General features: G+C 33.6%; 2 protein-coding genes and 1 long non-coding RNA gene across 6 annotated transcripts; all 3 read right to left on the bottom strand.

Moving 5' to 3' along the window:
• Positions 1 to 362: 362 nt before the first annotated feature.
• On the bottom strand, positions 363 to 3,698 carry LOC125578368. 2 transcript variants are annotated; one of them, XR_007316457.1, is made up of 6 exons: positions 2,184 to 3,698; positions 1,899 to 1,996; positions 1,687 to 1,767; positions 1,439 to 1,522; positions 1,278 to 1,347; positions 363 to 716 (listed from the first exon to the last, which is right to left on the bottom strand). It is a non-coding gene; the product is annotated as an uncharacterized LOC125578368 (long non-coding RNA). The 2 variants fall into 2 exon arrangements; XR_007316456.1 differs by having other exon boundaries at positions 1,687 to 3,698.
• A 3,756-nt stretch (positions 3,699 to 7,454) lies between these two features.
• Positions 7,455 to 12,252, bottom strand: LOC106360972. Of its 3 annotated transcripts, none has more exons than XM_013800658.3 (12): positions 11,852 to 12,245; positions 11,671 to 11,789; positions 11,168 to 11,612; positions 10,974 to 11,086; positions 10,181 to 10,886; positions 9,926 to 10,070; positions 9,694 to 9,848; positions 9,412 to 9,600; positions 9,097 to 9,324; positions 8,594 to 8,918; positions 8,187 to 8,370; positions 7,455 to 8,095 (listed from the first exon to the last, which is right to left on the bottom strand). In XM_013800658.3, the coding sequence occupies exons 1-12, from the start codon at positions 12,035 to 12,037 to the stop codon at positions 7,636 to 7,638; spliced, it is 3,255 nt and encodes a 1,084-aa protein (XP_013656112.2). In that variant the 5' UTR covers positions 12,038 to 12,245; the 3' UTR covers positions 7,455 to 7,635. The 3 variants fall into 3 exon arrangements, 2 of the variants coding, with proteins under 2 accessions (XP_013656112.2, XP_013656113.2); XM_013800659.3 differs by having other exon boundaries at positions 9,694 to 9,845; positions 11,852 to 12,242; XR_002654453.2 differs by having other exon boundaries at positions 7,811 to 8,095; positions 8,187 to 8,491; positions 8,593 to 8,918; positions 11,852 to 12,252.
• A 10,394-nt stretch (positions 12,253 to 22,646) lies between these two features.
• Positions 22,647 to 23,814, bottom strand: LOC106359722 (RING-H2 finger protein ATL39). Its single transcript, XM_013799368.3, has one exon. The coding sequence runs from the start codon at positions 23,187 to 23,189 to the stop codon at positions 22,773 to 22,775; it is 417 nt and encodes a 138-aa protein (XP_013654822.1). The 5' UTR covers positions 23,190 to 23,814; the 3' UTR covers positions 22,647 to 22,772.
• Positions 23,815 to 24,019: the final 205 nt, after the last annotated feature.

Below are 24,019 nucleotides of genomic sequence, written 5' to 3' on the forward strand. Positions count from 1 at the left end.
GGGATGGTTGTTTGACCGGTATATTGTTGCAACACATATATGATTGGTTTGCAATCACTGATGAAAGCAACTTTTTTAAAATTTAGCATCCTCATTTGCTTGACTGCCATTCGCAATGCCTCTGCTTTTGGTTTTAGTGATGTGTTTGTAGCTCTGATTGAGGATGATCTTTCACAATGTGATCTCTTTTCTACTGGAAGACTATTGGTACGCATTTTCCATATTCTTCATCTTATGAAGAAATTTAGATAATCTCATTTATCCTTCTTCAGACTCAACAACACATGGTTTTGCGTTCTATAGCATATTATCTTTATATAATTATAAGTTGACGCTTGTTACAACTATAGTTTAACAAAATATTCAATTTTTATTTTTCCCGTCATCAAAATCACCAAAATATTCATATTATTTACAAATATTTTGGTCGGAAAAAAAATTATAAACTTAAAAAATTTTGAAATTTTTTTGTGCCAAAATCAAATGTATAGAATATATAAATTTTTATTGTTGACTCAAGTATACAATTATCAATCGCTTTCCCCACTCCGTCTTTTTGCTTAGAATACCCTTTCTTTAGTCTCTACCAGACCAGAGCTTGACACATCACCTTCACAATTATCTGTTGGAACAGCCAGTAAGTTTGCGATTCATCATTTAATTGATTTCCTTCTTCGTCTCTTGCTTCTTCATCAACTTAGCCAAAGCTGCAGGTTCTGTAAGAATCATACCCAAATATGTGAGAAACATATTTATTCAAACAATTTTGTAGATTGTTTGTAGCACAATTGCTTCAGAATTTTTTTGTGTGTGAGGTAGAATGACAATGCCATAGTTAATGTATGCGAATAACAGCAGTTACAAAATGATGATTGTCTTGCATTCCCTTTAACCGAATCTTAAACTAACTAAAACAGATGTGCCCCAAACTAACCAAATCTTTTTAACGAATATTTACACATGCAAACTCAACTCATGCATGGCACATGAGACTGTTAAGTGTTGTTGCTGATTTCATAGAAATTACATGAAGTTTACTATTAGAGATTTAACAGAAATATAAAAGTTTTGGTGCCTAAAGTGACTGAGATAGACCATAGACTTATTAAATGAACATCAACTGGAAAAAGGCACTTAATAAAAATAAATCTTGAATGTCTTATTAAAAAAACCTTAAGAAGGAACTTAGCAACACATGTGATAGGTATACAAATAGAGCTCTAGAGATAAGATGCTAACAATTATTGCACATGCGGGTAGCACAGTTAAAAACTCACCCGAAGGTTTCTATGGTCTCTCACCAGATGGCACTGGAGGATACAAAGCTGGTTAACGTGTAAGACTCGACTGTTGGAACACATATACTATCGTGAGGATTTGATAATATGCTCTAGAGGTTTTAAATTATGTAAACTCAAAAAAAAAAGATGTTACTTACTCTTGGTTTTGAGCTAGAGTGGAGCTAGAGCCAAACTGTGGATACTTCAAGATTGTCCAGTCAAATACATGTCAAACTGAAAACCTGCAAATATATAACGTTGGACAAAATTTGGTTAGTTTTTATAAAAAATGATCTTCAAGCATAAGCTACTGGAATGTGAGAATATGGAGTTTCTGTGAGGCATTTTATCAAACACGTAGCATGCTATGAATATACATATTCCATAAAAAGGAAAGACAGCTTACAAAGATAACATGTTTTGCTCGGATTTGATTACTCTTCCTCGGCCACTCTGAACTGCTAGTGCTTTTATATTAAGCTTAATCCTGAAATGCACATTTTTAATCAACTAAACAAACAGATTCATGAAAGTATTTGTAATTGAAGTGAATGATCTCGTGAATAATGTTTTTCTAAGTTCAAACTAAACAAACTGATACTGAAGAAGGAAACCCACTGGACTCCAATAATGTTTTGCAGGCTATTGAATGATCTCGTGAATGCCTTTTCGAACATACGACTCAACTTAATCGCTGCATGTATTTTGAAAATAATCTACAACATGGAATAGACACGGGTGTAAGTAATAGTAATATACTTTAGATATACCCACAACTGAAGCTGATTCAATTGTGAATGTTTGATAGGCTGCAATTTTCAGATAGATCACATCTTTACAGATCTCACCCTGTCAAATCCAATACTAAAATAGATGAAATGGAGTATATATAAAATCAAATACCGGTGATGTCTTACAACGCCGATGATGGATGATTGAACTGAGCGTCAGAAAGGTGGCGAATTTCCTAAGCTTTTCTGACCAGAAGCTTGTTGTTAGAGAGATCATGCTTTCTAACTATGCCGGCTTTTATAGAATTGGTGAGGGGAAGCCAAATAGTTGACGGTTTTATGCTTTGGGGAAGAAATTAATGGTAGCAGTAAGTGTTAACGGGGATATTGGCTGTGATAAACGACCCCGAGCGGCTGAGGTTAGAGTCAAGAGACTATAGAGCTTTTTTGAATGAATATTTTTGCTGTTAAGCCCAGAGTTGGAAAGACAAACAGAAACCTTTGCAAATGGATTGTTATCTTGACGGGTTTGAAAGGTTCGGGGCCCGTCAGTTAAACATCCGCGATGACATGGCAGTATGATAGGTAGGGATTATTTTGCCTATGTGGTACCCCTTAGAACATCCCAAATTAGCTTCTCTTATATAGTAGGATTAAACCGAAAATACAAACCATAAAGTGGATTAATCACCCCTCTTGTTTTTTTTTTTGGAACATCCTCGTATTGTTTGGGAGCACACTCCTCTTTTTTATAAATGCAAAAATTACTGATGTGATGGGAAGGTGGTTCGCATGGAGATGATTCACTATGAAAAAAATTTTAAAAAAAGAAAGTAAAGGTGCAGCTTTGGAATCGGTTAACGAAGAATGGAATGAATTCAAACAATTCAAGAAGAAAGAGTTGGAACGATTGAAAAAAATAGCTATGAGGCAAGAGGAAACAAATCAACTGATGAAATAAAATACTCTTACAAAAAAATGAAGTTGTTGTTGAAGTTATGTGAAAAAGATCAACTTGATGACCGGGGCAAAGAATTGTTGGAGAAGTTGACCCACGATCTATTTGGAAATTAGTAGACCCACAATATTCAAAATGTGTGTTTGTTTTTATGCTTTAATAATGTGTGTCTGTTTGTTTTAATAATGTGTGTTCATCTTTTTCAATTTTAATAATGTATATTTTTTTATGTTTTGATAATGTGTTTTCGTTTTTTTATCCATTAATAATGTATGTTTGGCTCTTTTTGTTTAGTAAAGTGTTGTCTTTTCGACTCTTATAATTTTGTTTGTATTCAATCTATGATTTTTAGATTATGTTGATATAATGTTTGTTTGAAGTCTCTAAATTTCAGCCATTCAATTTCTTATAAATGAAGCTCGTTTCCATATGTAACAATAACACAAATCTCATATTATTAAAAATCAATGGATTCATCATCACAACATTTGTGGTACCTACGTGTCATCACCAGGATGATTCTTAGAATCTTTAAGAAAATTATGTTGGTTCACTAAATATATATTATACTTTTTATTAAACTAAGTATTTAATTTATTAGTAGCGTAAAAAAAATATTCTTTATTCTTTCCTTAAATAAAAATGTGCAAATTTCAATTCTTCCACAAGTTTGATAACACTTTTCAAATTTACCATTAATGAATGACTATTTTCACAAATACCTTAAATTTGTGATAAAATAACACTAAGCTAATTTTAAAAAAATATTTATAGGGAAATTATCATAAATACCACATTCATAGTACCACTTTTCATGTTTACACTAATCACTTTTACCCTCACTTTAATGAAGGGAAAAAGACACTTATACCCATAGGGTTAACTAGTCTAGACTTAGGGTTTAGAATTGAGGGGTGAGTAGCGTTTTTGGAATGTAAAATTTAAGATTCTAATAAATATATAAATAAATACTTAAAAAATATATAAAAAATAGTTTCAAACATAATTTTCAATTTTTCAAAAAGAAATTTTGAAAAAAAAAAAAACAAATTTCGAAATAAAATTAAAAAGAAAATTTAACAAAAAAGTTCGAATTTGAAAAAGTATAATTCGAAAACATAATTTTTTTAAAAAAAATAATAATTTATTATATATATATATATATATATATATATATAAATAACAAAGGTATAAGAGTCTTATGCCACTTAATGAAGAAGGTGTTTTTGAAAATGTCCATTTAGTGGTCGTAAAGATGAAAAGTGGTACCATGAAAGTGGTAAACATAAAATTTTCCCATATTTATAGAACATTTATAAACCTAACCCTAACCCCTTAATATTAAACCCTAAACAATAATCCCTAAGGAGTAAACTCAAATGTTAGTATTTTTTTGATTGGTGGTGTTTTTGAAAAGTGTTGCTTAACTTGTGGTATTTCTAATAATTTCTCAATAAAAATACAGAATTATCTAATATGATTAACATATATATGACAATTAATGATTTTGAATAATAAAGATTTGATAACAATTTTTGTATCATCCATCATTTTTGTTTAATTTTTTTAATAATAAAAAATTAAACAATTACATTAACCATATCATAAAATTTATATTTTTCCTATTTCATATATTTTGAATTTTTTAAGTCAATATAAATTACTAATTTTTTTAAAAATCTCACATTGAAAATTTTGTGAGTAATGGTCTAACTTTTTGTTATAAAATTTAAAAATGAATATGAAGTCTCATTTAATAGAAATTCAGACTATATATATCATATACCATTTTAAAAAATGTTAATTTATAAATTTGAATTCAAAAAGGACTGAGACTTTAATATTTTAATTTATTTTCTTATTAAATGTTTAAAAATAATTATAAATTACTTAAACTGTTGAAAATCTCACAATAAATTTTTTTATGATTAATGGTTTAAATTTTGTCACAGCAAATGTACAAATGTTAATAAATCATATGAACAGAAAGTCTCAATTAATAAATAATTACTAGGTGATAATATGCGCCCTACGCGGAATGAGTAGATTTAAATAGATTATCACTTTGAATTTATAGACATTATAAAGGTAAAAGTGATAGAAAGAAATACTACATGTTATAAATAAGGGTTTAAACGAAATTGAGTATGTGAATATAAATTAAGCTTCGATTTTTATTTTAAACTTGTGTATTTTTTGTTTAATTGAAGTATATATAGTTCGTGGAAGTGAATCAATAAGAGTCAGCAAATACTAATATAAAATGAATTATAAAGTAAAGATAAACGAAACATAGGCAATAGAATATTTGTTTTCTTAAAATAAATTATAAATAGAAGATAAAACGGAACATAAGCAAGAGACTAATAAAATATAGAAGAAAACAAAATATAAGAAAACAAAACTAATTTTAAACTTGAGCAAAAAACAAATGCCGTGAACATTGTCTTCAGAACTCTTCGTTTGCAATCCTATTATGAGCAATAAAAAAGATATCACCTTACGAAATTAAACACATTATTTTACAAAATCTGTGAACCAAATGTATTAGCTCATTCTAAAAGCATCGATTTTTGAAACACCATTGGGCTCAAAGACAATTTTGGAAAAAACATCAATGTTAGTAGCATTCTTCAGTCGACCTTATTATGAAATACTCCCTCCGTTTCAGAATACTTGATGTTTTGTAATAGTTGACAAATATTAAGAAAATTACATTTTTCTAAAAAAATATTTTAAAGATATAATTTTAAAACCAATTAACCAATTATAAAATAGACAGTAAAATCTAGTTGGTTGAACAATTTCCAATAAAGTTAAACTTAAACTTAAAATCTCAAAACTTAATGTAAATTGAAACAAGATAGTCCTTCTAAAACATCATATATATTGAAACGGAGAGAGTATAAAATAATATTAGCAAAATATACAAATAATATCAGTTCCAACATATTTTTGGCATTAATGATATATTCGATATCATTAGTCGCCATTATGATATTTCGTAATGCTAAATTAATATTGAATATATTACATACCTTGTTCTTTAGCAGTGCGATTTGTTTGTAATATTATAGGAAACAAATTGAGGATCTAGTCAATCAAATTAAATTTAAAAATCAATCAATGACGATCACATATGCATTTGGAATTTGACCTGATGGAAATTTTGTTTCTATATGATATGTGATTCGGTTTGAATTATCAATGTTTTTACCAAAATCGTCTGTTATTAATGAGTACATATATAACTAAATTAGTGTCATCTTCAAATATTATACACTGCTAATTTAGTTTGGAATAGTATGACAAATCATGCAATATGTCATGCAAGTAATACGTGATTGAAAGTTCATATTTGATCTTTAGAAACTTGAATTAAGCGAATCAATGTAACTAATTAATATAGGAATATCTTTATTTCGGTTAATTTGAATCGGATTCATTTACACTAAACTGCCATAAAATGATCTAATAGTATATTGCATTGAGAAATATTGCATTGACTTAAACATAGTTAACGTGCAAATGAGGAGCTTTCCTACTGCAATTGACCTTTTATGTCCATTTAAAAAATAGTAGACGTTGCAAATTATATATTGCATTCAGAAATACTGCAATCACGTTTTATGTCAATTTATAACATAGTGAACGTTGCAAATAAATGGATCGTTTGATGATATCAAGACATAACATTTTATAATGATATAGACCGGTTTTGAATAAACCGTTTTGATATATTGTGATATCGATTATATCATTTTATATATCATTTAATAAACCGGTTTATAAATATCCATTTATTTTTAAAGATATCGTTTTGAAAATAAAACACTACTATTTATGATCGTTTTGATATATTTCGATTATACCATTTTATAAACCGGTTTTATAAAGAAATAAAACACATTAACAAAATGGTCGACAAACTATCGGATTTGATATTATCTCTCATATCAACGCACGTGACCAGTTAACATGACTAAAATATTATGTTAAGATATAATTAATGAATAATGGCAAAGAATGTAATAAGTTTAGTAAAGAGAGGATTTTTAATTAAAGAAACTGAGAAGAATTATGGTATTGTCACGTAAAAAATGACATTCTTGTTAATAACACATGAACATAAAGTTAGTCTCTAAAAATGCTCATATTTTAGTACATAAAGTTATACAATATATCTATGTCAATATCATTTAAATTTAATTATATATTATATAAAATATTATTTAAATTTAATTATATACCATATAAAATAAAAATGATTAATTTGATTTTTTTACCAATAAAATTATTGTAAATAAATAAGAGTGATTATTTTTATTTATACATATTTATTTCAGTTTAATTATAAACATAATAGTTATTCAATTTTTCAATTGTTCAATATATTTATTTTAAAAAATATGTAAATGAAGACAAAATAAATAAAACATATACTACTAATTTGTATAAATAATATTTATCCTTTTACAAAGCACGGATTATAACTTAGTTTTATATATTTCTGCATATAATATTACTACACAAATACTAGAGACACGAATTTATGTTCCACATGTTAATATTATTCTGTAAATACAAACGTGGTATTCTCACTCCATCTACAAACACTTTAAAACTGGATCAAACCATAAACACACCAAACCGGTTCACAATCTTTTCAATTAAAATTCGGTTTCTTCAGCAATTCCTCGTACCACAATCCATGGACACTACGCGAAACGTTCGCCACGAGAACCAGAATGTCTGAAACCTCTATCACCTTGTCCGCGAGAGAAGCTGCTCCGATTCTTCTTAGCATTGTTTCCACCAATTGCTTTCTCTTCGTGTTGTTACCCGCCATAACTGCGGCTCGTGTCGCTAGGTATATGGTCTGTGACACACGTGTGAACACTGGGTCTCCCGCCTGTAAGCTTTTCACAAGCATGTTTGCAATCACTTGTTTCTTCGTCTCTGCATCGCCAGAATCAAGAAGCTCGGAGAATGTTTCCATGATTTCTGAAAGACCCGCATCGGGTTTCGCATCTAACATCTCGTAGAGTCGGTTAATGCAGGTCCATGTAATGGTCTCCACGTCAGATGCTTTATGGCTTGCAAGTGTTTGCTGAAGGATCAACACACTGCAAGAAATACACAGCAGGTAATAAAAGAGATTATACTCTGTGATTGAGACAGAGAGGCTATCAAGAGGTAAGTTTTGTCACTACTGACCTGATGGAGACTAGAATGATTTTCTGGATTTGGGATTGAATAGCTCTCAGCCTGGTGAGGTTGAGTTGAAATGTTTCGGGGATAGTTTCTAAAGTAAGACCCCCAATTTCGCTCACCATTTTTAAGAGGCCAAGACGAACAAGAAGATCCACAGTTTCTCCTTTGCACTCTGACAGTTCAATACCTGCAATAGAACATCACCAGCGTGTGCACATAAATCAACAAATGAGTACAGAGCTGGATTCACTGAAATATCATGGGCACATAGTTTAGAACCCTTCAACAGCCACATACAATATTGATACCTTGTTAAGATGAAATATTAACCACTTGGTTTGAGTTAAGCTGAACTGGGTTCTTCCCAAAGATACTATAAAGATGAGTAAGTTGATAGAATGAGACCAAACCTGGAAATGCCGACGAAGGGGCATTGACTTTTGAGACAGAGGGGACATTGCCCCCAGTTCGCATGGTGGTTGAAGGGAGGCCTGATGATCCAGGGTTGTTATTTGTGACAGCAGAAAGAGCATCTTTATGTTCATCCCACTCCTTCTCCGCCTCTCCACGAACACTAAAAAGCCAACGCTTTGTCAACGGCAGAGAGGAAGCAGCTTGGTCTGGGGAACCATACCGGCTGGAAAATGACTTCTTCAGATATTCCAGACCAGCAGGTCCCTTGAGAAGTGGCTCCAAGAGTTTCAAACGAGATTTGCTGATTTCCTTCTTCAGAATCTGTAATAAGAGGAAATATCACATGAAAAAAGTATTATCAAATTATAGACATCATCTGTTTCATTCGGGGTTTTTAACGCTATTATGCTTATAAGGTGGTTAATGGTTATGCCTATGTAGAGAGCTAAGAAACGATTAACTATTATCTCCACAAAATAGAGCAAATAAATTGGCAAACCTGGATCTGCTGCAAAACAAAGCGTAATCCCTTGACCATTAAAACTGCATATGACGAATTGGACTGGTCTTCAGTTGGAACTATCTCTCCAAGTTCTGTCATTAATTTATGGTGCGTACTCCTGATTTCCTCTTCGTTAGCTGGAGCCGAGAGTTTCAGCAAAATGCCAAGGGAGAACTCTAGAATATTTCCAAGATAACCCATGTCGACATTTCCCGCAGCCAGTAACTGAATCATGCCATGAAAAAATATACATATAACTACATATCGTATTTGTTATAGCAACAGTTGAGTTAAGGCTGCGGTAATAAGCACCTGTGACAGCACATCTGTATCGATAGTTTGAACAATCTCTTGTCTCCAATCTTTGGGAGATATCTCACAGAGTTCATCCCTAACTTCGTTCATGAGTTTAATAACCCAGCTGAAATCTGGCTGTGACTGTTTCATGGACTCCATGACGCCATCCCAGAAGGCCTTTTCCATTGTCTCCTTAACCTTCACCTGTAAGTGAAGAAATATGAGTCCAGCTGATAAAATAATAGTTCACAGCTTTATGGAATCAGAAGATGTATAACAGCTTTATGGAGTACACACCTGAAGGTTGTTTAAATCCCCGGTGCCAGCATCGAAGCTATCAGCAAAAGTACTGCTATTTTCATGGACAATTTCATTTACGATTACTTCGTTCTCACTAGCCAACGTTGCATCTAAACCTGTCACATTTGGAGGAGAGATGCCCTCAATTCCTGCTAGAAGAATGTCGTGTCAGATGAAGACATGTTGTATAATCTGTGAGCTTTTAAAGGTTACTGATTGCTAATATTACCAGAGTTCAAAGACGGAGAAGAACTCGATGACCCAGGAGAAGATGAAGATTGACCAAGCGAATCTGCAGATGCTTTAGATTCTCCTACCCCACCACCATCAGTTTCGGTGAGTATGGCCCGAACAGTTGGAGACGATACCTTCAGCTGAAAAACAAAAAGAAGAGTCATTCTCCCGATCAAGCTTTCGACCTTCCATGGTTCATGTAGACAGAATCTTGTTAAGGTAAAATGGAAGGGAGAGTAGCATAACATACCGGCTTCTGATTTAAAGAAGTGTGTTTGGACCCCTCAGGGAGCTCTGGCTTTTGAGTTTTGGCTAACTCGTTTTCTAAGAGCTTAGCATCGTTAATCTTCCAAACAACAAATCCTTCCAGGTAAGAGCACCAAGTTTCATCAAATGCTTCTAACTGAGATTTGAACTTTTTTGGACCTGGAGTTAATAGAGATACATTGTCGCCTGGTCCGTCCAATATAATCTTCACTAACAATTCAAACTCTCGAATAAGAGAGGTTGCAGAATCCACCAGCGCAATTTCATGTTCACCTCTTCCTCTAAAAATTGCATCAGGATGTTGTTTGATCATGTAGGCACAAAGAAATATTCTAGCAGGGTATCTCGCAAACTTTTTGAGATTTTCATGTCCCATCTTCTTGAAATTAGGTGACCTTTGCTCGCTTTGACTCACAGAACTAGGCGAGTTTCCTCTTCGAGCAGGTGGAAAGATATGCTTAAGAAGATGATTAATATTCTTCACAGTAGATCCCTGAGATAGAGTGAGTCGGATCTCCAAACGATCAAGCAGCTCTTTCACTGTTCGAATTACAGCAACAGAGTTCATCTGAATGGCCAACTGCTCAAACGGCACTGACTCAATCGACTTTGCATCAATCCCCAGATCACGATAGGCTCTAGCCAAGACAATAGTAGATTTCTTGTACTTTGCAAATCTCCTCCAGCACCTGAGAGATTATTTAAGACGACAATCAGACAACCATCAAACTAAAACAGTGAACCATCTTAGAGGCTTTTAAAGGGCAACATAAAACCTTTCTAACATCCTCACAAGGTGTGCTTGCTTCTTTCGCATTGTTTCTGATCTCTGACGTGCACCGTCAAGGCCTCTCCTTCGCCTCAGATACTGTGCTTTCAGCTTCTTGGCCTAACAAATGCCAAAAACCAATGATCACAAATCATGGCCAACTACACAAAAAATAATAAAAGGTTGAGCCTTAAAGCATACCCTTTGAAGTCGTTCTTCTAAACGATCCTTCATTTTCCTTCTTTCAGCTTCCTTTAGACTCTGCACAGAACTAGCAGCTCCAAAAACCTGTCTCAACCTCGTGTTGGCTCTCCTCCTCTCGGCTTCAAGAATCCCCATCCGTTTACTCTCCGCAGCTGCTCTTTTCTGAAAAATAGCCGCACGCACACTTTCCTTGTACCTATTATCCTGAATGGCTCTCTGCATCAAGCTCTGTGCAGCACGCTGTCTCTTAGCCGCTCTCCTTTGGGCCATGGCTTTAAACAGAAGCATCCTGTTCTTCTCAGCTTTTTGAACCCTTTCTTCAACCTTGGTCTCCAACTCATCACGCTGCTTCTCAACTCTTTGCAGAAGCCCGTTCTTTGCAGCTTGCCTTGCTTCATCTAGCTTCGCTAAACGAGCTAAATCCTTCTCCAGAATGCTTAACCTGAAGCATTACATCATATCAAATATTGAAAATCCCTCTCACATTAATTTCCAAATACCTCTTTTGTTGAGCAGCATTAAGCTTTGATTGGAGTCGTTGGCTAAGCTCCTCAATAGGTGCCGATCTCGGGCTTCTAGTCTTAGGTCGTGCCTTGGTCGACAGTGATTCATAGTAATGCTACAAAACGAACAACAAAAGGTAAGGATCTTTCTACGAATTCGGCTAATCGTGAAAGTTACCTGACGACGGAGATCAGCATCTCTGAGTCTGGAATCGATCTCTTCGGCGGAGACGGGGCTTCTCGGCTCGAGAAGACGGCGGCGGAGCCTCCGGGGAAGAGTCTTTGGAGATGAGGCCGTCGCGGAATCATCTTCGTTCGCAGGAAAACTCAGGGAGATTCCTCCTAATCGTTCTGGTTCTGTCATTAACGCGATTGCAGATCGCAAATCTGTGTATATAATAATTGAAAGGGAAAAAAGAAAAAGTAACTTTATATTGGACAAAACGAAAGCTGTTCAGTGTTGACGACGCGTTAGGTTTGTTTTTCGAATTGTTGGTTTTGAAGAAGAGGAGAGGAGAGGAGACCGTAATTTCTGGACATTTCCGAAATTATCCATTCTCTTCGACCTGAATTTTCTCATCTATGGCTCTGTGGGTCCACATAATGCGCGTTGTTCGCGTTATGGTCTTCCGCCCTTATGCTCCAGAAGAAAATCTACTTTTCATTTTAATCCAAAACTATTACTTCTTTTTTTTTACAACCAAATGGTATTATGTTACTCAAACTTGAGATTGTACACCCGAATAATATAACTAATAAAACATAATTTTCTTTGAAAAAATTTCGTAGTCCTAAATAAAAAATCTAAAATCTGATTTTGCGCTCATGAAATATAAGTGATCATAAAGTCCAGAAAACATATATACATTGCAGAGTCTTTATCCTCGTCCTCTCCATTTATGTTGCAAAACTATTATTTAATAAATTGTAAACTTAACTATAAATAATGCCTGACAGTCACAGTTGAAACACACTGATAGTTAAACTCGCAGATGCAATGCATGTGGTTTGAGATGTTTTTTTTTTCAACCCACTTATATTAAATTAAACTTGGATAAGAACACATACAAGGAGGCAAACTCTTTGCCGATAAGTAGAAGCTACTTGTTCCATAACTGAAAATCAAACCATTAAAGAGATAGGTTAAACATTTTACTTCATAGAAGAAAACCGGAAGCTTCTTCAAATGGGCTTCAGAATCGATCGGTATGATCCCGATCTCAAGTTCTCCCGACATCAAAGGCAAGCGAACAATACTTTTAGCTCGTCATGTCTTCAAGACTGAGCGTTGAAAAGATCTCTCGAACCAGAAAACAATAGCGAAAGGGTTCACTCCAAAGTAGATGGATGTGGTGAAAGTGATCACTCCAAACATGAGGAAATTGGTAACAAAGCTCTCTCCATTGAGGATGAATTTATTACAAAGGACTAACCCATGGTGTAAGAGACCACAAACGTCTCAGATTTTGAATTAATGATGCAAACATGATTTGTGCTTACTGGGCTGAGAAAAATATTGATGAACATTAATGAACTCACCAAGCCCATTAAGTGAAAAATATTGTCCAACTCATCACCGTCATGGAGACTGAGAGAAGGCTGTGACAGATGAGCGGAGGAGATGCATCAACCGCGTGATCAAGGACGAGTGGGACGACTACGACAGCTTGTTCTACAATGCTTGGCTTGGCTTCTCTATCGAGCCATAACGGTTCATCGACCCATACATCTTACGGAAGCTCCGGATCAAGTCAGACATCAAGGAGATGATCACGCAGCTCGGACTTGGCACCATGGCCACTTGCACATACGATCTCCACGTCAACTTGGTCAGAAAATTTATGGCTTCAGTCGAGCTCACCTACAGCACCTCGAAGATGAGGGTAGCAGGAGATGGTACACTAACCTTCTTCGCCAGGGGAATCCGATACATGATCTCCATCACCGAGCTCTACCGCATCTATGGTCTCGACGGATTCTGGGAGATTATTGGTACGGGGGCGTGGAACTCCAACTCCACTACGCAGACAGACATCCGTCACCCCAACCCCTCCGGTACTTTCTACGGGCTCTTGCAAACACGTTGGTTTGCAAGATGGAGCCCAACAAGGTCAGGATACAGGAGCTTACACTACTCTTCTGTGGAGTAAACAGCTTGGTAGACCTGACTCATCTTGATGAGAACGGCAACGTGGTGACTTCAAACCTCGGAGCCGTTTTTTGCTGCGCACTTGGTGGACCTGAAGAACAAGCCCTTCACGGGCAAAGGCAGGAAGAAGGAGACAGTTGAGAGTTTTCTGACACCGATATTTGAGTATCTAGGCATCCACCTAGACCAGCGCACACCCGACCGCTCCCACAGCTTCTTGGACGAGCGACACCGACTAGTCCTCCCATTTCTATCTCTTTCCCTTATGCACTTGTTTTTCTATTTTTCGAACTTGTAAGATTTATATTTTAGACATATCTATGTTTTATGTTTGAGACTGTTTACTTATTTCTTATGTTTGGAGTGTCTAACAGAGCTAACCACGGACTTTATTCTATTATGCCCTACAAACTCCTTAGTTTATTCTAATATACCCCAGTCGTAATAAATCATTTCTTTTTATTTTCTTTTAACCACAAAACGTGGCTAATTATCAAAATACCCTTAATGAACCAACTAAACTACAACCCAACCTAAGCTAAACCCGCCCGACCCATACCCAATCGGGCCTAATCCGAATCCCTCCTTAACCCTAACACGTGTTCCATTCTCATTCGACTCTTAAAAATTAGTCTCTTTCTCTCTGCCGAAACCTACACAACGAACAGAGATCGAAATTCCTCTCTTCTCTTCCATATTCAACCTCCATTGAAGCATGCAAAATCGTGTCTCCGCCTTGTTCAAATCAACATCTTCCTTCTTCTTCTTTCCCGAAACCCAAATTTATTTTCCTGAAACCCAGATTTATTTTCGAATTTGTTTGGTCGTTTTTGATGTGGATTCTTGAGAAATTGGGGAAACTTGTTTGTTCATGGATAAATGTTGATGTTTGGTTGTTTATAAGATATATCTTGAAGTTGTTTGTTAAATTGGTTCGGTAATGTCGGTTGAAAGTTAAATTTGAATCAATTTTGGATTAGAAAAAGTTGTGCTTTGTGTTAAAATTGTTTATTGAGAATACTAAGATGGGTTTTGAGAAGTTTTTTTATTTGATTTTGGGATTATGAAACGCAATGTCAGTTTGATTTTGGGGTCTTTTTGGTTATGAGATTATAGAAATTAAATATTTTGGTTCGATTTTGGTTAGTGCTGTATTTTTTCTATGTTTTTGTGCAGGAGGTGATTGCATCTCGATCCAAACGGCTTGCTCTGATGTATATGTATGTAACATGACCTGTGAGCATTGGTAGTCACGGTAAAGACATCACAAAGTCTACGTCTCAACCATAACAGTGCGAGAGGTGGCGATGCACAACACGATGATAGGCGTCAGGATCAAGACATGACAAAGAGATTAAGGATATACTTATTCGTTAAGAACAGTGCTTGTAGCGGATCCGAGGAGGTGTGAGCTGAATAAGTTTGGTGGTCGTGGTGCTTATATTGCTCTGTTAATTAATTTTATGAGAATGTAGTGGCTTGTTGTTGAGAATAACTAAGATATAATCGATCAAACATCTTGAAACAGGTGATCTTGTCATTTCAAGTGTCTTTATTTGTGAGCTCAAACTCTATGATGTAGCTTTACATGATTAATAGGCTTTTGTTGATGTTGGTTTTTGTGTGAGCACGCTAGGCCAGCAAGTGAATCTATTCTCTATAGCATATTTAAAGCATGTAAAACATATTTAACACATGCCTGGAAGGGATAAAAATATTAGTTTAGGAAAAATTAATTAAAATAATTAATTAATTTAATTATAAATATAATGTCTTATATTTCTTTAATAGCGTGTAAAATAAGGAGAAATATACCAAATAATCCTTAAGCATAGTTTTCATATTTTTTAAAAAAATCTATATACCTAAAAATTTCATTTTCAGCAATTTAAGTCTTTGTATTATGAAAACAAAACTTGTCTAAAACATTTTCAAAACTTAAAAAAAAATATGTCTAAAACGTAACAAAAATATTAGGTGGAAAAAACATGTTTAAAACGTGACAAAACTAACCATATTTTATGTCTAACCATACTTGAATATTTACACTTAGTAGTTTTGTAGTAATATTTCATTCTTCATAGTAATATTTTTGCAAAATTCAACATTTATTAGTAATACCACATCAAAAATTAAAATTTATAAGTAATACCAATGTATTTAGACATTTTTAGGTCGTATATAACACAATGAGATTAAAAAATTTCAGAAAATATATATTTTTGTGTAATTCACCTCATTATAGCCTTACCATCAAGACATTAGTCATTTTCATAGGAGGTTTTCTATGAAAATGAGAAGTTCTCAATCAACTTAACAAATCAAACATATTTTATGTCTACTTTGCTAATTAAACACATATATGAACATATAAATACAAAATATATGAGATACATTTGCTAAAAATAAATAATAAGACAAAATTAAGTTTCTTAGAAACATGCATAACATATAGTAGTTCAAAGTAGTTCAAGGTAGTTCAAGGTAATTCAAGATAGATCTATGTCGGTAAAAGGAGTAATTCAAGCTTCTCCTTTCTCATCATCACATATTGATTTAATCTCTTATATCAGAGCTTCACTTGATAATCTTGAAGATAACTCATTTTTACTATTGCCTCTATCATCTGGTTTTGAAACATTTATGTTATTAACAAGTGTTCTAACAACTTAAGAAATATTAAGGATTTCATGACTAATTTGATATCTAAACACATATATAGAAATACAATTTCAAAATATATATGCTAGAAATATATAATAAGCCAAAAATATAAAGTTCTTACAAATATGTATAATACATAGTAGTTCAAGGTAGTCTAAGGTAGTCCGAAGTAGTTCTAGTAGTCCTAGTAGTCCACAATACAATATCAAATCTTCAAATCTATATAAAATACTATATAAAAATATAATATTAAATCTTCAAATATATATAAAACATTATATATCCTTCATTTCATGAAGAATATAATTTTGATATATTTTACAAAGATTAAAAATGATCTAAATGCATTTATGTTCTTAATCAATACATTTATTTAATCAAAAAAAATATAAGATATATAATTTTTTTATAAAATCAAAGTACTTTGTGAATAATATTAAAGTCAAAATAGATATAAATGAACTAGAATTATAACCAAAATTTTAATAAATATTTTATAAAATTATTTTTAAAATTAATTTTGATTAAAATTTTATTGAAATGCATATTTTATTAAATTTATTTTTCCAATGATTTTAAAATTATTTTTATAAATATTTTTCAAATTAATTATTGACTAAAATATGAAATATCTTAATTTAACTTTTAATCACTTTTATATAAAAGAGATAAATTTTAGTTTAGAAAATTTGCTTATTTATGTACTTATTAAATTGATTTTGAAATTAATTGTTGGTTAAAATAATATTGAAATAATTTATGGATTTTGTTATTTTAGATAAACAGAAATTGTTTTTGTTTTTATAATTTTTAGTTTTATTAATTATTAATAATTAAAACACAAATTTGAAAAAAAAATAGAAAAAATAATCTTGTTGTACAAGAAAAAACGTGGGACCCATTCGAGAAAAAATAAAGAGTTGTGGCGGGTCCCATAAAATTTAAAATAATAAAAGTAAATAAAAATAATAGAGGAAAGTGAGTTCCACGGACTGTTCTAATAATATATAAAAAAAGATGGGGTCCGCAAGCTGTTTTAATAATATAAAGAAAAGAAGAGAAGATGGGGTCCACAGGCTTGAAGAAAAATAATATAAAAAAAAGGTAACAAAGGAAGGGGAAAAAGGAAGGGACAGTGAGAAAATAAGTAGGATAGTTAGAATATAATTTTTGTGAATGGGGCAAATTAGAGTACTTTCCGCTAACCACACTAACAGATCACATGAGTTAGATTCCAGATATGACGCTGAATTATCTGTTCTTCGCCATCGATCGACACGGAGAGGATGGTATCGATCGATGTACGGGACAGAGAGGAACAACACCTTGCTCTAACATCTCAAACATCTAACTTTGCTTATCACCACCTCTAGGCACTTTACACCGAGACGGTGTAATTTAAGTCTGGGGGAGGTCGTACTAACGCCATTTTCTTGAGTTTTGTCAAAAACTTTTCAAAAATAATTTTATTGAGTCAAGAAGGGGACTATGAATTTATGATTTTTACTTGAATGTCTAACCACTTTTTAGCACAATTCTAGATTTACTAATCGCAGACAGCACTAAAGATGCTAAAGTGGATCAACCTGTCAACTATACACACTTGCCTAGCTTGATTGAAAGAACCAAAGCTAACCTCCAACACTAACCTAACACTACTGCTTGTCTTGGGGATTGGTATACATGGGATCGGATTCGTCAAACAAGTCTGGAAGGTAAAGACTTGTGTAGATTTATCACATTTTCTCTCTCTATTTCGACCCTAGATTTATAAGTAGAGATATATATATATATATATATATTAGTTAAGAGGAATCCGAATAGGACTTGGTGGCTTTAACCATTAAGGCTTGCTTCATAAGGATTCCAACAAAAAGAATTCGAACGGGACTTGGAGGTGGCAATCTTCAAGGCTCGATTCATATGAATTCTTGGATATAGGTCAAAAAGAAGTGAACAGGACTTGGTGGCAATCACCATTGAGGCTTGATTCATGGAAGCATGTCCAATCTTGGTCAATGATCTTGCAAAATAAGTAGACTTTGACCAAAGAGAGAAATTAGTAGAAATCAAAGATAAGAATTAACTTTTACTTGCAGATCCAGATACTTGTTTGACAATCTTTGAATCCTATGATCGATACTCCCAAGGTAAAGCCTACACTTTTATTTATGTTAAGAAATGAGGTTGGTCGAGGGGAATGTCAGATAAGATTTGCTAAGTTGTTGGCTAGAGGAATTTGGTTGCTAAGCTAGGATATGGTATAATGTGCTTTGTGATTAGGACTTTTTAGATGTGGAATGCGATATTGTAGAGGTTATGACTTCTGTGTTTTAAATCTGTGAGTCCCTGCTATTTTCAAACCTCTTTCAGAGAGACTGTCCGTTTGTTTTGCTTGAGGACAAGCAAAAGGATAAGTCTGGGGGAGTTGATATACCATGAATTTTACCCCTTTTTAGTTATGGTATATAAGTGCTTTAATATATATTTATCATGTTTTAGAGTCTTGTCAAAGCAATTACAGGTTCAGTTACTTGATAGAAGGAAATGATGCTTTTTGGACACTTTGGAGTACTTTTACGCATAGAGCATCGATCGACGCTTGAAGAGCAATATCGATCGACCGAAGCCAATTAAAATCGATCGACAACCGTTCAGCGTCATCGATCGATGTTGGATCACCCGATGATTAATCACGAAATTAGAAGATTTCATTTCCATAAAGTTTATTAATTGCAACCTAGCCCTCAGCTGCCTGTGAGGATATATGTACTAGGGTTTTGTATCATTTTAGGGCAGACTGGCCTAAAAACCTAGTTTGGAGAAGAAGCATTTTGGCTACCATTAGAAAATCTTAGGATTAAAGAGATAGATCTGAGACTGCATAACAGAGAAGATCTTGAACTCTTTTATTTCTATTACTCTTACTTTATGTGTTCAATATTTCATTTGAGTTTTATTCAACCCATCATGACTTTGTCTCTCATGAATATGTCTGAGTAAACCCAATTGTTAGATTTAGGTTTCTCATAAAGGTTGAAACTATGTGCTGCTAATAAGACTATTAAAAATGTGTTTTGATTGTTCTTTCATGCTTGTTGAGCTTAGTGCTAAAATTAGGATTGATCACCCTCATTTTAGATCTTAGGATTAATTGAGATAACCAACCGTTACCCTCAATACCTGAAATAGCCAGCGTGATCTAACTGACTAGATAACAACGAGAGTTGGTCTAGAAGGTTAGAGAACAGCTTCAAACCCGCTCGCAAAGCTTGCTAGAAGAACCGTCAATAGACACGACCATCGTTGTGTCGATCGATTGTTTGAAAGGTGTATCGAACTATGTGCATCAAGTCACGTCGATGGACTCTTTCTCGAGATCAAAAGACGGCAGTTGAGATCCAAGATCTAGTAAAGAAAGCTTATCTGGTTTTACCATTGTCTGAGTTCAAAAACCATCAAACCCTTTAGTTTAAACTAAGTTGCATGCTTTTCATACCTGAGAATTTGCCTAAGTCTAGCTTTTTTCCCATCCTTAAAACAACTTCAACTTAAACCGCCGAACAATCACCTTGTTCGACTCATCATTTACTGCTTTTAAACAAATAAATCTCTTAGTCTATCTTTATTTCTTATCTATTAGATCTGTTGAGTAATCCTAGAGTCCTTGTGGATTCGATCCCTAAGTACTACATCTGAACCTCTTATTTGAGAGAGTAATTCACTCCTTAAGATAATTTGAGTGATATCATAACACATATCAAACATATAACATGGAAATAAGATAACTTGAAGCATTTTCAATAATTCTATCAAGAAAGTGTTAAATGTGGTATCATTATAAAACACACATGTTCTCTATGATAGCTTGTAAAACTTTCAGGATGAGTTTCCAGAAAATAAAATGAATGTGTTTTCTTGCATAAGTTTGTTTTCGAAGAGAATCAAAAGCGTGTAAGGAATGTTAGACGGTCCTTGTTCAAGATGGCTATCCTGAATTGGAACTTAATCTTCTAGAACAACCAAAACAAAACAACATTCAAAATCTATAAGAAAATTAATTGGCTATGGAAATCTCCAAATAGAGTTCATTGTCTACAAAACAGAGAAGACATATCAAACATATCGAACATGGAAATAGGATAGCTTGAAGCAATTTTAGTAATTCTATCAAGAAAGTGTTAAATGTGTTATCAATATAAAACACACATGTTATCTAGGATAGCTTGTGGAACTTTCAGGATGGGTTTCCAGAAAATAAAATGAGTGTGTTTTCTTGCATAAGTCTGTTTTCGAAGAGAATCAAAAACGTGTAAGGAATGTTAGATAGTCTTTGTTCTGGATGGCTATCCTGAATTGAAACTTAATTTTCCAGAACAACCAAAACAAAACAACATAATCAAAATCTATAAGAAAATTCATTGGCTATAGAAATCACCAAATATAGTTCATTGTCTACAAAACAGAGAACACATATCAAATAGAGAACATTAATCTACATACAAACAGAGTTAATTAACTAACTGAGAATTGATAACTTTATAGTGATTGTTGATAACTTTATAGCAATTGTTGATCTTTGTATGCAGTGATGACAGAAAGAGGAACTAAACCGTGACGTTCACCATCCCTTTGCAATGTTTCTCTAAGGTGGCTTCCTAGAGGATGATCAGCTGAAGAAACTCTAATGGAAACAACTTACAACATTAATAATGGCAAAAACTTAACATTTTTGTTAAACATATAAAATTATCCTTATTAGTGAACTAACCTCATCAAAGAATATATACTTTAACTCGTTGAACGATGTCATCCCAAGCTTGCTCCATAGTTATATCATCATCATCATCCTAAGGGTGAATGCCTAGCTGCAACATGAATAGTATTTTCTTCTTTAACAAATAAATAATTATAGAATAGAGATGGTACAAAAAGACGTACCTTCTCGAGAGCCACTCAGCAGTAGATTGTTCTGAATCTTGCTTTTTCTTGAAGACATTTGATACAACAGAAAACTCTGGTAGCTGCAAGCGGTACCAACAGAGACAAGTATTCTGAGAAGAAACATGAATTTGGTCAATCATGTAACTTGCTTTGACACCAAACTTCTGATGTATAGTTTTCTTTGGAGTAAGAGACAGCTTCTCCCCATCCGCTATTAAAAACTCACCGTAACATCTTATTTAAACACTCAGACAAACAAAATGAACTACATATGTAAGTACAAAGAGATCAAGACAAAAAGTTTGAAACTTTTGCGCAAATAGTGTGGTTACCAACACAAATTCCATCAAAATGGATCATAGCATAAATGTTTTATCAAATTTAGAATTGAAAAAGTAGATCGATACCATATACTTTTGATAAGACGAAATCCAAAATATATATTATATAAATCTCAATCGAAATCAAAAATCTATGGATCAAAGATACTTTTATGAAACAGAGACAGCGGCGCAGCAGCAGAGCTAAGGGAGACATACATAATGAGTGACAGTGGAGATGATGACGGTGACGATGAGTAACACCAAAGATAATGACGAAAGAGATGATCGACGCCGGAGATTGAGAGAAGCCGTCAACGTCATAATTTTATTTTTTGAAAGATTATTTATAATGTAAAAGATAAAGAGAGGGATAATATGGTAATTAGTCATACTTTAATGGAAATATTTTGTGATATTGGACCTTAAAGTCTATATTTGGAAGGAAAACTTGGTTTGAGTCTATATAGGACCATTTCTCAACTTCTTATCCCATTTTGGTTTTCTTTGCATTAATCTATATATCAAACGTTACTTCTCCTAATTTATACCGTGTATAATATGCCACTTTTTTTTACCTTTTCAATAATTATAGATTAAAATTTATAATCTCTTTTAGTCCATTCACTCCGCATAGAACGCGGATCAATCACCTAGTTTACCATATATTTCATCACATTATTAAACGTGAAGACGTGTTTATAGTTTATCTAATTTCACCATTAATTATACCCCTTCATGATTCATCTATTTTCTTTGTGTCCAAATACCCCACATAAGGATACTACCATATATACCTTATGCACCGAGAGAGTAATGCATAACAAAATACCGTCGACCAGCCAGTAATAACTATAATATTCATAATACAATTATGTATATCTATTTTGCAGACTGTGTACAATTATGTACTTTGTTTATATTATTTTTTATGGCAATCTCATCATGCGCAAATTCCCGCACTACAATAAATAAAATTTTATTCACAAAGCCAAGAGTGAAAAAAAATACAAAGTCAAAGGCTAATAGACTGGATCAACAATTACATCAGCACGACAAATAGGACACGTGGAGCGATAAGAGAACCATATGTCCACACAGTGAACATGAAAAACATGTCCGCAAGGTAGTATTAGACGCAGCATTTCGTCCTCTTTGTATTCGTTCAGACAAACCGCACATACTAGCTCGCCATGTCCTGGCCCAATCCCATTAGCTTCTGTGTAAATGAACGAGGGAATTGACTGGACGCCCTTAGCGTCAAGCCCTCGCGGTGGCCGAATTGGACTAAATACAGCCTCCTCGGTGTCCCCTGCCGCCAAAGCAACGTCTCGATTTCTGCATCGCCGGAAACAATAATTGATGCAGTAAAACGCTATGAACGCTAAACTGGCCAACGCAAACACAATGGTTCCTTCGTTTCTTCTGAAGTAGGACATGATGCTAACTGTATTTTTAACATCTTCTCGATTTTTAAATGGCAATAGATAAAGAGATAATAAGAGACTTAATCTAAGAGGGAATGGTCATATTCTTATATACATAGTGAGAGAGAAGTGGCGTTCACGTTTTCTTCGTAATTTCTAGCTAAGTTCCATGCGCCACTGTACTTTGCGTTTGATACGCATCCCCTGTTTGGCTTTGAATAAAGACAATGACTCTTCCACTATCCCAGTTGCTAATTTTGTAAATTAACTAGGTTGAGTATTGTTTAACTGGTCGTCGTTGATAAAAATAAATAAAAAGTTTAATGGGACCAAGTTAGTTCAAATTTAATGTCGTTTGAATAAAATCGATCAAATATGATTTTCCTTCTTATTGACATCAAAAGAATATTAAGTTATTCAGACTCGAGGTAGTTCGGTTAACCATGTTGAAATAGAACAACCACTGAGATAAAGAGTGTACGCGTGCAGTTCTACCAAGAAAATCATCACTTTTAGATTGGTTAAATATTTTTTATGCTAAACATGTACTTCAACTTTAAACTAAAAAAATTGATATCTGTTATCTATCCAAATGTTTTACCTAGAGTTGTCAAAATGGGTAAACCAACCCAAACCAAACCATATCCAAATAAATCCAGTCTTCTATTGGTTATGGTTCAACCCAAACCATTTACCTAATGGTTTGGTTTAGTCTCTAATTCATTTAGATTAATGAGTTAGTGGTTTTAATGAGTTGACTCACTATTATATAGTAACAATATTAATCAACAATACCATAACTCATATAACCTTTTTTTTCTCTATAATTTATAAATTAAAAA

The sequence above is a fragment of the Brassica napus genome, chromosome A9 (assembly GCF_020379485.1).
Source record: "Brassica napus cultivar Da-Ae chromosome A9, Da-Ae, whole genome shotgun sequence".
Classification (NCBI taxonomy): Eukaryota; Viridiplantae; Streptophyta; class Magnoliopsida; order Brassicales; family Brassicaceae; genus Brassica; species Brassica napus.

What these genes read in the sequence shown, in the direction of transcription:
- LOC106359722 (XM_013799368.3), bottom strand. Translation starts at nt 23,189, where the DNA reads ATGTCCTACTTCAGAAGAAACGAAGGAACCATTGTGTTTGCGTTGGCC.
- LOC106360972 (XM_013800658.3), bottom strand. Translation starts at nt 12,037, where the DNA reads ATGACAGAACCAGAACGATTAGGAGGAATCTCCCTGAGTTTTCCTGCG. An exon ending in ATACAGATGTGCTGTCACAG is followed by an intron (nt 9,325 to 9,411) that starts GTGCTTATTACC and finishes GGCATGATTCAG; the next exon opens with TTACTGGCTGCGGGAAATGT. An exon ending in ATCATTCTAGTCTCCATCAG is followed by an intron (nt 8,096 to 8,186) that starts GTCAGTAGTGAC and finishes TATTTCTTGCAG; the next exon opens with TGTGTTGATCCTTCAGCAAA.